This window comes from Bufo bufo, chromosome 1 (assembly GCF_905171765.1).
Source record: "Bufo bufo chromosome 1, aBufBuf1.1, whole genome shotgun sequence".
Classification (NCBI taxonomy): Eukaryota; Metazoa; Chordata; class Amphibia; order Anura; family Bufonidae; genus Bufo; species Bufo bufo.
The window spans coordinates 695,605,048-695,621,205 of record NC_053389.1 but is presented as its reverse complement, the minus strand read 5'-3'; the positions used below and the strand labels follow the sequence as shown (position 1 = coordinate 695,621,205).

Below are 16,158 nucleotides of genomic sequence, written 5' to 3'. Positions count from 1 at the left end.
GGCACCTGCAGCCGATGTCCATCAGTCTTTCACCTCACCCCCTTGCAAATCAGCCAAGCAGTCTGAGCCCCAAGTCATGCAGCAGTCCCTTCTGCTTTTTGATGACTCTGTTAGCAGGGTTTCCCAGGGCCATACACCTAGCCCTGCCCCAGAAGTGGAAGAGATTGAGTGCACCAGTAGTTTTTAATGATTATGGCAGGGCAAATGAATGATTAACCGAACGGCGATCTGCAGACGCCGCATATATATGCACACTATAGGGGCAAATAGTAGGTACAAGTGCGGGCGGTAGGAGCCGCTAATTGTGCCTGATAAGATATCAGACACGGACAAATACAGCACTGTAGGTAGGGCAACAATCCGCAAGAGTGTGAGTTGCAAGGTGTCTGATGTCGGCTGACATTACAAACACTCACTTTGCACTCTATTGACAGAGATAAATAACAATCTCAGCCCACCTATAGATAAGCAGTGGATGCTAAACCTATAGTCCCCTAACAGCATTTTGCCCTCCATATGCTGTTTTAAAATGTATACATTTTTGTGGCTATATTGTTTATTAAAATAGAAATAAAAGTTATATTTTAAAAATAGAAAAAACGGCCAGAAACAGGAATTATAGTCTCTGACTATTGAAACCGTACTAGTACATGGGAGGACCATCGCAGCATTGTCTTGGATGATGATGAAACACAGGTGCCAACTGCTGTGGCTTTTGAAAGTGTGCAGACCGACAAGGAGGGCAGGGGTGAAGACTGGGTGGAAGATGATGTAAAGGACGATGAGGTCCTCGACCTAACATGGAATCAAGGTCATGTGAGTGAACTGTGTATTTCGGAGGAAGAGGCGGTGGTCGCACAGAGCCACCAGCACAGCAGAAGAGGGAGCAGGGTGCAAAAGCGGAGCGGCCGTCTCCTAGACAGTACCCCTACTACTGCCCACCGCAGCAAGGGACCGAGCACACCAAAGCCAGCTCCAAGAAGTTCCCTAGCGTGGCAGTTCTTCAGACAATGTGCTGATGACAAGACACGAGTGGTTTGCACGCTGTGCAATCAGAGCCTGAAGCGAGGCATAAACGTTCTCAACCTGAGCACAACCTGCATGACCAGGCATCTAAGTGCAAAGCACGAGCTGCAGTGTAGTAGACCTAAAAAACCAAGAAAGGTCTCTGGCTCCTCCTGCTTCCTCTTCTGTTGCAGTCTCGGCCTCTTCATCCACCTCTATAGTGACAGTGCCACCGGCCACCCCGCAAACAGAGGATCTGTCAGCAACACCACCACCTGGGTCACCAAGCAACTCCACAATGTCCCACGGAAGCGTTCAGCTCTCCATCTCCCAAACACTAAAGCGGAAGAGGAAGTACCCCCCTACCCACCCACGATCTCTGGCCCTGAATGCCAGCATTTCAAAATGACTGGCCTTTGAAATGTTGTCATTCCGTCTGGTTGAGATGGAGAGTTTTGAAAGCCTTATGGTGGTGGCTGTCCCACAGTACATCGTGCCCAGCCGCCACTACTTTTCCAGGCATGCCATCCCTTCCCTACACATCCAAGTGGGGGACAAAATCAGGTGTGCACTACGCAATGCCTTCTGTGGCAAGGTGCAGCTCACTACGGATACGTGTACCGGTAAGCACAGTCAGGGACGTTATATCTCCATAACAGCACACTGGGTAAATGCAGTGGCGGCTGAAACTGAGGCGGATAGCAGTTTGGCGCATGTCCTTCCACCACCGAGGATTGCAGGGCGCTTCAGTTTGCCTCCTGTTGCTTCCTCCTCCTACTCCGCTTCCTCATCCTCTACCGGCTCCTCATCCGGTCAGTGTAACACCTTCACCACCAACTTCAGCACAGCCAGGGGTAAAGACAGCAGGGAGTTTTAAAACGTATCTGTTTGGGGGACAAACCCCACACCGCACAGGAGCTGTGGATGGGCCTTGAACAACAGACCGATTGGTTGGTGCCAGTGAGCCTCAAGCTCGGCCTGGTGGTGTGCGATAATGGGCAAAATCTCATAGCAGCTCTGGGACTAGACGGTTTGACGCACATCCCTTGCCTGCTGCATGTGCTGAATTTGGTGGTGCAGAGATTCCTTAAAAATTATCCCGATATGTCAGAGCTGCTGCATAAAGTGCGGGCCGTCTGTGCGCGCTTTCTGTGTGCTCACCCTGCTGCTGCTCGCCTGTCAGCCCTGCAGCGTAACTTCGGCCTTCCCGCTCACTGCCTCATTAGCGACGTGCCCACAAGGTGGAACTCCACCTTGCACATGCTGGCCAGACTGTGCGAGCAGTAGCAGGCGATACTGGAGTTTCAGCTGCAGCACGCACAGGTGAGTCGCTCTGCGGAACAGCACCACTTCACCACCAATGCGAGACCTGTGTTCCTTGTTGCGCTGTTTCGAGTACTCCACCAACATGGCCAGTGCCGATAACGCCGTTCTCAGCGTTACTATCCCACTTCTATGCCTCCTTGAAAAAACGCTGCTGGCGATGGAAGAGGATGTGGCACAGGAGGAGGAGGAGGAGAAAGAGGGATCATTTCATAGGATTTCCGGCCAGTCATTCATAAGTGGCTCTGAGGGTGGTTTCTTGCACCCACAAACACCAGGTACACAATTGTCCAGCCAGGGCACAGTTCTGGAGGATGACGAGGTGGAGGATGAGGATGAGGAGATGGAGGATGAGGAACCATGTTCACAGCAGGGTGGCACCCAGACCAGCTCATGGCCATCACTGGTGCGTGGCTGGGGGGATACAGAGGACACAGACGATATACCTTTCCACAGAGGACAGCTTTTCGTTGCCTCTGGGCAGCCCGGCACACATGAGCGATTACATGCTGCAGTGTCTCCGCAATGACCACAAGTTGCCCACATTCTAACTTGAACTGATTACTGGGTGGCCACGCTGTTGGATCCCCGTTACAAGGACAACGTACCGTCCTTAATTCACTCACTGGAGCGTGAACGTAAGATGCTCGAGAACAAGCGCACGCTGGTAGACGCGCTGCTGGTGGCATTCCCACCTGACAGCGGGGGCACAGTGGAAGCACAAGGCAAGGGTAGAGAAGGAGGTCGCCAACGCAGCTGGGGCACCACCAGCACCTCAGAAGGCAGGGTTAGCATGGCCAAAATGTTGAAAAGCTTTGTCAGCACGCCACAACAACCAGCACCACCAGCTGATGGAACGTCTTAGCAGGAGGAAGCATTTTCAGCAACATGGTGGAGCAGTATGTGGGCACACACGCCTACACTTACTGAATGACGAGTCTGCCTCCTTCAACTTCTGGGTCTCCTATTCGGGCACATGGCCTGAGCATGCCCTTTACGCCTTGGAGGTGCTGGACTGCCCTGCAGCCAGTGTATTATCTGAACGTGTGTTTAGCACGGCAGGGGGCGTTATCACAGACAAGCGCAGCCGCCTGTTCACAGCCAATGTGGACAAGCTAACGTTCATTAAAATGAACCAGGCAGGGATCCCACAGGACTTGTCCGTACCTTGTGACAGAATAGCCATGTATACCGGCCTTACCCAGCCATTGTTATACTACAGCACAATTGCTCATTCTTGTATTTTGGATATTTCTAACTTTTGGAGTGTACCCTAATAAAAATTAAATAATTAAAACCAAAAACCAGTGTTCGCTACCTCCTCCACCGCCACTTCCATCTACACCGCTGCGTCCACTGCCTCCTCAGACTCATACTCCATATGGACCTCCACCTCATAAATCAAGTTTTTTTATTTTTATTTGTACGTATTTTATTTTATGTCATTTCACTAATTTGTCTGTTACAATTTCGGGTTAAATTCACAAATTTTTAGGTGTGATATACCACTGTTATACCTAGTAGACAGGTAAAAAATAATCACTAATTTGTCTGTTACATTTTTGGGTAAAATTCACCAATTTTTGGGAGTGATATATCAATGCTATATCTAGTAGACAGGTAAATAAAATCACCAATTTGTCTGTTACATTTTCGGGTGAAATTCACCAATTTTTGGGTGTGATATATCACTGCTATACCTAGTAGACAGGTAAAAAAAAATCACAAATTTGTCTGTTACATTTTCGGGTGAAATTCACCAATTTTTGGGTGTGATATACCCATGCTATACCTAGTAGACATGTAATAAAAAATCACTAATTTGTCTGTTAAATTTTTGGGTGAAATTCACAAATTTTTGGGTGTGATATACCACTGCTCTACCTAGTAGACAAGTAAAAAAAAAATCACTAATTTGTCTGTTACATTTTCAGGTCAAATTCACCAATTTTTGGGAGTTATATATTAATGCTATACCTAGTAGACAATAAAAAAAAAAAACACTAATTTGTCTGTTACATTTTCGGGTGAAATTCACCAATTTTTGGGTGTAATATACCACTGCTATACCTAGTAGACAGGTAAAAAAATTCACTAATTTGTCTGTTACATTTTCGGGTGAAATTCACCAATTTTTGGCTGTGATATACCACTGGTAAACCTAATAGACAGGTAAAAAAAAGTCTCAAATTTGTCTGTTACTTTTTCGGGTGAAATTCACCAATTTTTGGCTGTGATATACCCCTGCTCTACCTAGTTGACAGCTTAATAAATTTCACTAATTTTTCTGTTACATTTTCCGGTGACATTCAGCAAATTTTGGCTGTGATATACCCCTGCTCTACCTAGTAGGTAGGTTAATAAATTTTACTCATTTTTCTGTTACATTCTTGTGTGACATTTTACAATTTTTGCCGTGAATTAACCCCTGGGACCAAAATATTTAAAAATAATCTGTTCCATTAGTGGGTGACATTAACCCATTTCTGGCGATTAAAAACCCCTGCTCTGCATAGGTGACAGGGACTTAAATTTCTAAAATTTGCCTTTAATTGGCCCTTTCCTTCGATCCTTCTGCTTTAATAACTTGTCCCACATTTCCACTTAATCCCATTGCTGCCATTGACCTCCGTTAGATGAGGTCTCTCTTTCTCACGCTCCCTCTCCGGCGTGGAACCCTGATTCGCCGATAACAGTGATCAACATGGTAGGCTCAGAAAAGAACATTGAAAGTTGATAGAGAGGATATCCAAATGGATGGTGGACGTCACAGGGACGTGCGATCATGCAGAAGTTATCTAGAGTCAACAAAGCGGCAGCAGGGCCTCTCCTGGCTAACGTTTCCAAATCCAAAATATCCTAGTGACATTCCCTATAATTTTTTATTCATAATTCCAATAACAGGGCATCTTCAGAGTCCAGTATTGTTATTTATCGTCACTACCTCCCCGAGTCTGGAGTGGGTAATTGCCTCGTGCCCCCTCCTTAACTTGGAAGCTTCTGCTTCAATACTTTGTCCCACATTTCCGCTCGATTACATTTAATTTCATCCATTGACCTCCCTTGGATGTGCTATCCCTTTCTCAGGCTCCCTCTCTGGGGTGGAACCCTGATTCCCCGCCACCCGTGATCACCATGGTAGGCGCATAAAAGAACATCGAAAGTTGATAGAGAAGATATCCAAATGGATGGTGGACATCACGGGGACGTCCGACATGGTTGAGCAGTATGTGTGCACATGCCTTCAGGTACTGAATAATGGGTCTGCCCCCTTCAACATCTGGGTCTCCAAATTGGGCACATGGCCTGAGCTTGCCCTTTACTCCTTGGAGGTGCTGGCCTGCCCTGCAGCCAGTGTATAGTCTGAACGTGTGTTTAGCATGACTGTAGGGGGTTATCATAGGTTATATTTCCCAATGTTTTGAGGGTGTACCCTAATTTAAAAAAATCAAAATAAATTTAAAACAAAAAAGCTGGATACAGTAAAGATGCAGACAGTCTGCACTCCTCCTCAGGAATCGTGGTGCTCGCGTCCAGGATAAGAACAACCCACTTCAAATATCACAAGTAAAGACCGGCACTTCACTCCTTGTTCAAAAAGATGTTGCTTTATTCAAGCATAGAGGATACACAGCGCTGAAGCGACACGTGTTTCGGCTCGAATGCTAGCCTTTTTCAAGCATAGTGTGCATTAACAAGAAACACATTTAAATAGTGCGCCATCACCGGCGTCAAGCGTGCTGACGTCACATCACCATAGAAACATATATACACAAAACATCAAACGCAACAATTACAAGCATTGTGGTAACATAATCATGATGCTGGTAGACATCTAAATAGATCTTGTAACTTCATATAGATAAATGGGCTGTGAAAAAGAGAAATAGAAGAGGTAAGCCAGCAACATGAGATGCAAACAAGCAAGATTCACTTTTGTCAAAAATGATTACCCTGAGATGTTAAATCTCATACAGGCTACACATGGGTTAAGGATTTCCAGTCTGGTCATTTTTTCTGTGACTAGATGAATGCAAAAATATAAATTGGAATAAAATAACATGTAAAAAAAGACATACATCATATTAAACCTACAAAAATGTACTCAATTCATACTCCCGATTGAGACCTCTTGGTTCAAGGGTTTGCAGAGTGTGAATCCAAAAACTTTCCAGTTTTTTAAGCATTAGCAACCTGTTGCCACCTCTACGGGGTGGCAGCACCTGCTCAATGATCTGAGAGGTGGCAACAGTTTGCTAATGCTTAAAAAACTGGAAAGTTTTTGGATTCACACTCTGCAAACCCTTGAACCAAGAGGTCTCAATCGGGAGTATGAATTGAGTACATTTTTGTAGGTTTAATATGATGTATGTCTTTTTTTACATGTTATTTTATTCCAATTTATATTTTTGCATTCATCTAGTCACAGAAAAAATGACCAGACTGGAAATCCTTAACCCATGTGTAGCCTGTATGAGATTTAACATCTCAGGATAATTATTTTTGACAAAAGTGAATCTTGCTTGTTTGCATCTCATGTTGCTGGCTTACCTCTTCTATTTCTCTTTTTCACAGCCCATTTATCTATATGAAGTTACAAGATCTATTTAGATGTCTACCAGCATCATGATTATGTTACCACAATGCTTGTAATTGTTGCGTTTGATGTTTTGTGTATATATGTTTCTATGGTGATGTGACGTCAGCACGCTTGACGCCGGTGATGGCGCACTATTTAAATGTGTTTCTTGTTAATGCACACTATGCTTGAAAAAGGCTAGCATTCGAGCCGAAACACGTGTCGCTTCAGCGTATCCTCTATGCTTGAATAAAGCAACATCTTTTTGAACAAGGAGTGAAGTGCCGGTCTTTACTTGTGATATATAAAACAAAAAAGCAGTGTAGGCTACCTCCTCCTCCTCCACCGCCGCTTCCACCTACACCGCCACATCCACCGCCTCCACAACCTACTACTCCACACAGACCTCGTCCTCCTAGATCAAGATTATTATTTTTTATTTTTACGTGTTTTATGTTATTTAAAGTCATTTCCCTATCCACATTTGTTTGCAGAGAACTTGCCATGCTCTTAACCACATTTTGATGCCATTTCCAGCCCTCTAGCCCTTTCCATGACATTTTTACAGCCATTTTAGTGCTCAAAAGTTTGGGTCCCTATTGACTGCAACTCAACTCAAACTGTTTTGTGAAGTTCGGCCGAACCCGTCGAACCGGAACATCCAGGTGTCCTCTCAACTCTATCTTCGTCCTTTAGTGAGGTAAATTGCTTGTGCTTTAATAAGCGATCCTACTCTCCGGGCCCCTGCAGCGCCCCCCCCCCCCCTGAAGACCCCACTTTTTTGTCATAGACTTTCATTGGAAAATTGTAAACTTTTGCCACTTGTACAGCTTTGAAGTTAAACTCACCAAACTTGGGTCACTTAGTCATGGGGTCAACCTAAAAATTTCTGTCACATTTTGGGGACTCTAAAAAGTGGGTGGAGCCACAAACAAACAATCAGATTTTCCCTATTGACTTCAATGAGAACATTTTAATTGCTGTCATTCTCACAGTATTTAACCCAGAGTATCCAAACTTGGCACCGTGGGTCACTGGAGTTAAATTTATGAAAAATGGGCGGAGTCTGCAACGGCTAATCAAATTTCAGCCATTTGTTTAAATGGGAAAATGTTAAACTGCCGCTGCTCTTAGACTATTAATGGCAGGGTCCTCAAACTTGGCACAGTTCGTCACTGGAGGACTGGGATTAAAATTCTGAAAAGTGGGCGGAGCCAAAAACAACCAATCAGATTTATTTGATTGATTTAAATGGGAAAAATTAAAAATGCTGCCATTCTCACATTATTGATGTCATGGACCTCAAATATCACAAATGTGGTCATTGGGTGTTTAAACTTCAACGTTAGAAAAACAACCAATCAAATTTCAATCATTGATTTTCAATAGAAAACAATAAAACTGCTGCCATTTTTACATGTTAAATGCCATAATTCCCGAACCTTAAAGTGTTAGTCACTGGGTGACTGTGGTTCACAATTAGGAAAAAAGGGCCAGGGCAACAACAGCCAATCAGATTTCAGCCCTTGACCTTAATGAAAAGCAGATAAACTGTTGCTATTATCACAGTTTAAATGCCAAGTGCCCCAAACTTAGCACAATTACTCACTGGGTGACTGCGGCCAAAATTTTGGAAAATTGGGTGGAACCTAAAACAGCCAATCATATTTCACCTATTGACTTTAATGTAAAACTTTCAAATACTGCCATTCTCACAGTTTTAAAGCCAGAGGCCCCAATCTTGGCACAGACCATGACTGGGTGACTGGGCTTAAAATTCAGAAAACTGGGTGGAGCTTAAAACAGCCAATCAAATATTACCTAGTGCTATTCAATGGGAATATTTAAATTGCTGCCATTCTTACACTGTTAATGGCAGAGTCTTCAAACTTGGTACATTCGGTTACTGGGTGACGGGAATTCAAATTTAAAAGTGAGCGGAGCCACAAACAACCAATCAGATTTTCCCTATTGACTTCAATGAGAAAATGTAAAAACCTGTAATTCTTACAATATAAAAGCCAGAGTTCCCAAACTGGCAACATGGGTCACTCGGTGAGTGTGGTTAGAATTTAGGGAAAGTGGGTGGAGCCTTTAACAACCAATAGCATTTCAGCCATTCATTTTATATGGGAAAATTTTAATTACTGCACTCTTTGACTGTTAATGGAAGGGTCCTCAAATTTGGCACAGTCAGTCATTGGGTGAGTTGGGTTGAAATTTTAAAAAGTGGGTAGAGCCACAAACAGGCAATCAGATTTTAAGCCAACATCCTGTGGTTTCTTCAGAAACGACACCATCTAGTTACTACTATTGATTCATTTTTATCGATGGTGGACTTGATATAATTGGTTGTTCACCAACTGGGGGAAACTGAACATATTAAAGGTCAGGGATATCTCTACCGCTCAGCTCATGTGAATTTTAATTGCTTAGAACTTTTGTCTGTGCGTTACCTGAAGTTTTTTTTAAGTCTATAGAAGTGAGTGAAGTGTGTTTTTTTTAAAGTCTATAGTAAAAAGTTGTAATTTTTTATCCTTTTTAGTAATGACATGTAGTCTTTGGTGCAGTGTTGCACCCATTGACTTAAAGTATAGGACATGTTTTGTTCTTTTGTGGAACAGACATGTGGATGAGAAGGCACACGGATCATATGAATGTCTGTTCTGCACATCGAATGTCTATTTGGCAGATATGCAATTTGCGGAATGCAAAACGGATACAGTCATATGTAGTGATGAGCAGCTTAGCCATTATTCATTTTCGCAATATTTCGCACATTTTTGGCTTAATATTCTCAATACATTAGCAAATTCTTGAATTTGTGATCTCCAGTCATTATTTTCTTGATTGCGAAAATCGGCAATGTAATATGCGCTTATTGCGCATGCAATACAGGTGTGGCTCACTTTTGCTAAATTTTTTCAAGCTGCTAGACGTTTCCTGAGACTGGAGAAAATGCACAGTACAGTAATTCCTATCACACTACCTAACACCCTGCACTGGAACCTATCAGCTACACTATATCACTATCTAACCTACACTGACTATCTCCAACTAACTATCTGTAATATATATATATATATATATATATATATATATATATATGAGCTAACAAACTATCTAATGTAATTGGATAAGGAATGGGATCCAGATGAAAGCACAGAGCACAGCAATAACACTGCTCTCTCTCTCAGAACTGCAAAAAACAGCAGAAAATGGCTGCTGGGGAGGTCAACACTAGTCATGTGTATGAGGCTTAAAGGGGTGTTCAGAGTTTAACCCAGACATACCCACAATTTCACCCATACAGCCCCCCTAAATATGAGTATCAGAGAATTTCATGCTATCATGTATTTCATGCATGATTCAACGCAGGACAAAAGCATTTTATGGCATTCCGGTTACGTTCTGGGCTCTCCATAGGATAAGCAACTTAAAGGGGTTGTCCTAGTTGCCTGAAAAGCTCCGATGCTCTCCCTTGCACTGTGCAGGATCACGCAGTGCAAGGGCTTTTTAGTTTATAATAAAACACTGCTGGGTAGAGGCTTCCGTCTAGCAGTGAGCCTGGTGACGTCACCGGCACTGACTTGTGTGCTTTAGCACTGCACTAGCCTGTAAAATGGCTAGGGCAGCGTTAAAGCCGGCACATAAGAGCCAGTGATGTCACCGGGAACGATGCTGGGCTGAAGCCTCTGCCCACCAGTGTCGGATCTGAGCATTTCAGGCAACCAGGACAACCCCTTTAAGTCTCTTATGATTCAGTGTTCTGGGTGTGGCTCAGGCAGTGTTTTACTAACAGTAGTTGGAATAAAGCAAGCATCCTGAATAGGCCTAGTACCATGTGTCTATACACTACAGTACATGATCTAATATTTTAACGTGTACTGATGCATTCATTAAGCACAATACTTTTATGTAACTTCTTTTATGTAACATATAAATGCACTTATAGTTTTCATTATCTCATAATGATATTTCAAATCAATCTTTTCTAGAATCAAATATCAGAAGAGTTGTGAACCGAGGCTATGTTTGTGCTCTGTTGCGGTTTTACCAAGACTGGCACAGGAGTGACTCTGCCAACCACTACATGCCCATTCGTAGAGGCTTGTTGCGATGTCTCAAACATATAACCAATGTTCGTTCCGGAAGAGAAGCATTTCATCAAGCCAATGGGATGGAAATCCTCTACACCACAGCACAGGTAGAATTATACTGTTGATACAAAATTAATCAGTTCACCTCCATCCACTATGTTGGTGCACGAACACAGCTGGCTCCCAGTTGATATATGGAAAATAGAAGTTTGTTCAGCACTCAAAAAAAATCCATACTTTTTTAGTCTTGAAACATATAGAAAAATGTTAAATCAATTTTGCTTACAAGTTTCTGATGGACACCCACCCTTAGTCATAGCACGGCCGCCCTAAACATTGGAACACGACTGGTCGTCTGTCCCTCCTTAAAGGTTATGTACATTTTTTTTATTATTGCATTGTACTCATTTTTAGCTAAAAATATATTTTTCAATTGGTCTTTATAAAAAAAATATGGAGCACTTTTTTCTGTACCTAGCTGAGATGCTCTAGTAGCAACCTCAGGTTTTCTCTCTTTTCCGTCAGCTTGGGAGCTGATGGCTCCTTAATTCTGATCTCTGACCTTATAAACACATTATAGCTCTGTTCTTATCTTACTGATAAGAATGTTGCTTAAATAAGTGTTTATGACCTTTTAGTAAATTAGAGATAAGGTTTATTAGATGGCCAGCACAAAGTGAAAGTGGAAGTACCAGTAATAGTTAGAAGAACAGTTAACCCTTTGTGACAGAATGGCTCAATATTTTTTAATAAAGGCCAATTGAAAATATGATTTGTAGCCAAAAATAAATAAAATTTAATCATGAACAAAAATTGCCTCAGAAGGTGTACATTGCAGTTAACTAAGTGCAGGGGCTTACAAGGGACACAACCAAGGATAAAACAACAAAGTGACAGGCGGGCACACGAGAACAAAAACAAAAATAGAATAAGACGGAACCCGTCAAAACCAGGAAAATGCCAAACAGTGCCAAATCGAAATACAGGGTACAATACAACACCAAGCTGAGGTCAAACACGAGCAGTCCAATAATCAGGGTCCAAATATGTTGAGCATGAGCATATCCAAAACCCAAGCCAAAGTCAAACCAGGAAACCAATAAAGCCAAATCAGAGTCCAAAATCAGGGCTAGAGGAATAGCCAAGTTCAGAAGACAAGGTCCAGAAAATTTATTAGAATAATGCTGGTGAGGTAAGTAACACTATTCATAGGCAACCTGCTCTTCCTGGTCACGTGACGTGCCCGGCATCACATGACCAGTGACGTCAGCGTGTCTGACATGGGAGCACTAGTTATAATTGACCAGTGCTCCCTCACAGGGAGAACCGACCATCTCCCTGGCAACTGAACACCGACAGCACTGCGGAGGAGCACGTCTGCCGTTGCCGAACGTCACAGCAGCATTGGGTGGGTCAGGTGTTGGGTTTGCGGATTTAATGTGAATACTTTTACATATTACCCTCTTCACTGTCTGCAGCCAATTTTGCTACGTGACTTCCGAAATCACCTACATTTGACTTCTGACCCACTTTTGCCACAGCTGTGCTTTTTTTTTAAACTGTGATCACAATTGCGTGTGAATGCACAATTTTGCCACGATTTTCGGCATGGAGTAGCAATTCACCATCCCCAATACCATTCAGAGTAATTTCATAGTTTGCAGGCTTTATAATCCAGTATGTAGTATGACTTTTTTATCTCTCTTCGTTGAAATCTAGATATTATTACTGTGCAGTAAAGTCCTACAGAGTTTGATCTATTAGAGTAGAGTACAATCTGTTACAGAGCAATATATTGAAGCAAAAACTGATTCTTGCTTGATAATTCCACCATATATATTACATTTTCACAGCGTTATGTTACTGCCAAATCTATTTATAAGGCTTAGTTCACATCTGTTAAATCACCTGCGGTCTCAATGTAGACGGTACACTCCCGCAATTTACAAAATGACACAACCAAGAAAAAGAGTGCATAACACACCGATATAAGAAAATGCAAATCAATTTTATTATTGTATCCATAAAAGACATACATGATGCAAAATATAAGACAGTAAATAAGCAGGGACTATCACAATCCTACATCACGCTACTATCTGCCCCATCTGATGGATAATTGTACTGAAATCTCCATACATATGTAAACTAAAATGGCTAATTATATAAATGGATATAGTGCCAAATATAAGGGAGATCTACTAGGATGGAATGCATGCCTCAAAGAACTAATGTGCATGAATACCAAGATCGCAAACACTAGGTCAAAAAAGTACTAGGTAATGCATGGATAAATGAGGCTACATACCAACAGAGCTGGGACAGGTAACAGGGCGATGGCGCTCCTCAACGCCCGTTTTGCGTATAGTTCGCTTCCTCAGGAGGAGTTCACATCTGTGTTGGAAAACCATAGCATGGCATGCAGCAAAATAACAGACACCATGATGGAACAGTCAGTAGGGTCCATGGGGCTCATATGATGGATCAGACACCCCATCAGTTTTAGTTGTCTGCTTCTATGATAGATTAGAAAACCGTAAATGTCAATGCATATGTGAACTTAGCCTAAAGAAAAGTCATTTCAATTTTATATGTGTTCCTGTGAACTCACTACATTATTCTAAATAACATTGCCTATAAAAAGGTTTTAAACAGGTTTTCATCTAGGAATGTCATGTTACGATTAGGGTTGAGCGAACCCGAACTGTAAAGTTCGGGTTCGTACCGAACTTTACGATTTTTTGACCCCGAACCCCAACTTTTCAGTTTGAGTTCGGTATTCGGCGAGTTAATGGTGCTTTTTGAAAGGCTGCAGGGCAGCCAATCAACAAGCGTTTAACTCATGTGCCCTTAGAAGCCATCACAGCCATGCCTACTAATGGCATGCCTGTGATTGGCCAGTGCAGCATGTCAGCGCCACATGTCACTCTGCTGTTACTAGTGTAGGGAGAGGATGCTGCAGCTGTGAGGGAGAGAATAGGAAACAATTCTGGTGTTTTTGGTGTTAAATCTGCAAACGACAGCGATTATTTTTGTGGGTGCTATGCTACATTTTTGTACCCCTGAGCCCAGTGCCACAGAGAAATAAGCTTTAATCAGTCTGTTTGTAAGGTATGTAGGCGTCGGCAACCATTTTTGCAATCCTGTTCTGGTAGCTCAGTGGGTGACATCTAGGCATTTTTTAAGGACACCTGCACTGCATATGTGCCAGGGGAAGGGAAAATAATATAGGTAATCCGTCTGTGACTTCAGGGCCCCGGAGGGAGGGGGAAGGGGGGAACATATTCACGTTTTTTTCTGTGAAGCACCCCTGTGCTGAATATCTGACAGTGAAAATCTATTCATTAAATCCAGGGGGACAAATTCTCTTTTTTTGGCGGTCAAGTACCCCTGCGGCCTGCAGTGCATACCTGCCAGTGAAAATGATTCAATTACATTAGTCTGTGACATATTTGTGTGAACTAAAGCGATTATAGATAGTACATTTGTGGCCTGCGCTGCATTTCTGGCAGTCCAATAAAACCAGTAAATACTGCTGTTACATTGTCGGTTGACAAATTCCCATTTTTGTTCTAGAAAGTACATATGCGGCCTGCGCTGCATTGCTGACAGTCATATAAAACCAGTAAATACAGCTGTTAGATTGTGTGTGGGGGGGCATTTCCATGGTTATCAGGCCAGTCATTCACCAATGGCTTGGAGGGTGTGTTCCAGCACTGCATACCTGACAGTGAAGTAATTTTATAACATTCGTCTGTTACATTGTTGGGTGAAATAAACCCATTTCTTGCTGTCAAGTACCCCTGCACTGCATAACTGACAGGGAACTTAATTCATTAAAATTGGCGGTTACATTGTTGTCTGACATAAAGCCTTTTTTGGCTGTGAAGACAAAGGAAGTCGCCAACAAGACAGTTTTTTATTTTATTTATTTTATATTTTTTTATAAATTGGGGTAGACCCCAAAACATTGGGAAATATAAAAAAGAAAACAAAGAGTAAGTGCACTGGAGTATAACAATGGCTGGGTGAGGCCGGTATACATGTCTATTCTGCACAAGGTACAGACAAGTCTTGAGGGGTCCATGCCTGGTTCTTTTTAATGAACATGAGCTTGTCCACGTTGGCTGTGGACAGGCGGCTGCGCTTGTCTGTCATAACCCCCTCCTGCCGTGCTAAACACATGTTCAGACAATACACTGGCTGCAGGGCAGGCCAGCACCTCCAAGGCGTAAAGGGCAAGCTCAGGCCATGTGACCAATTTGGTGACCCAGAAGTTGAATGGGGCAGACCCAGTGGCGTAGCTAGAAATGACTAGGCCCCACAGCAATTTTTTTTATTTTTTAATGGGGCCCCCCTCCCACAGTAATTGTTTTGCAACTCCTTCCTTTCATGCCGCCCCCATTCCTATGGCTACTAAAGATCGCTCTCTCAGACCAGGCCCGGCAGCTGTTCCATTCATTTTCTACACTGTCTATACTGACACTGTATATAATTTCATTGTGTAATACTATTGAGGGGGCCCTGACAAAGTCTTTTAGTCCTCCTCCTCCTGGATGGGCCCCTTCTGGGTCAGGGCCCCAAAGCAGCTGCTTCCCCTGCTTCCCCTATAGCTACGCCCCTGGGCAGACCCATCAGTAGTCCATGTAGGCGTGTGCACACATACTGCTCCACCATGATGGTGAAATGCTGCCTCCTGCTAAGACGTTCCATATCAGCTGGTGGTGCTGGTTGTTGTGGCGTGCTGACAATGCTTTTCCACATTTTGGCCATGCTAACCCTGCCTTCTGAGGTTGTCCTTGTAATGGGGACCCAGCAGGGTGCCCACCCACTAATCAGCACTGGTTAGAATGTGGGCAACTCAACGGTCGTTGAGCAGGCACTGCAGCATGCAGTCGAGTCATTCATGTGTGCCAGGCTGCCCAGAGGCAACGACAAGCTGTCCTCTGTGGGAAGTGTATCGTCTGTGTCCTCTGTATACCAACCAGCCACGCTCCAGTGATGTCAATGAGCTGCTTTGGGTGCCACCCTGCTGTGAACACGGTTCCTCCTTCTCCTCATCCTCCAGAACTGTACCCTGGCTGGACAATTGTGTACCTGACCTATGTTGGTGCAGGAACCCACCCTCTGAGCCACTTGTATATGACTGGC

At 43.3% G+C, this 16,158-nt stretch overlaps 1 protein-coding gene across 1 annotated transcript in view; it reads left to right on the top strand.

Moving 5' to 3' along the window:
• AGBL1 (AGBL carboxypeptidase 1) overlaps window positions 1-16,158 on the top strand; it is a 1,172,656-nt gene that overhangs the window by 198,072 nt on the left and 958,426 nt on the right. Inside the window, exon 7 of the mRNA XM_040414188.1 lies at window positions 10,906-11,114. Coding sequence (XP_040270122.1) covers window positions 10,906-11,114 — 209 coding nt within the window. The remainder of the gene's footprint in view (window positions 1-10,905; window positions 11,115-16,158) is intronic.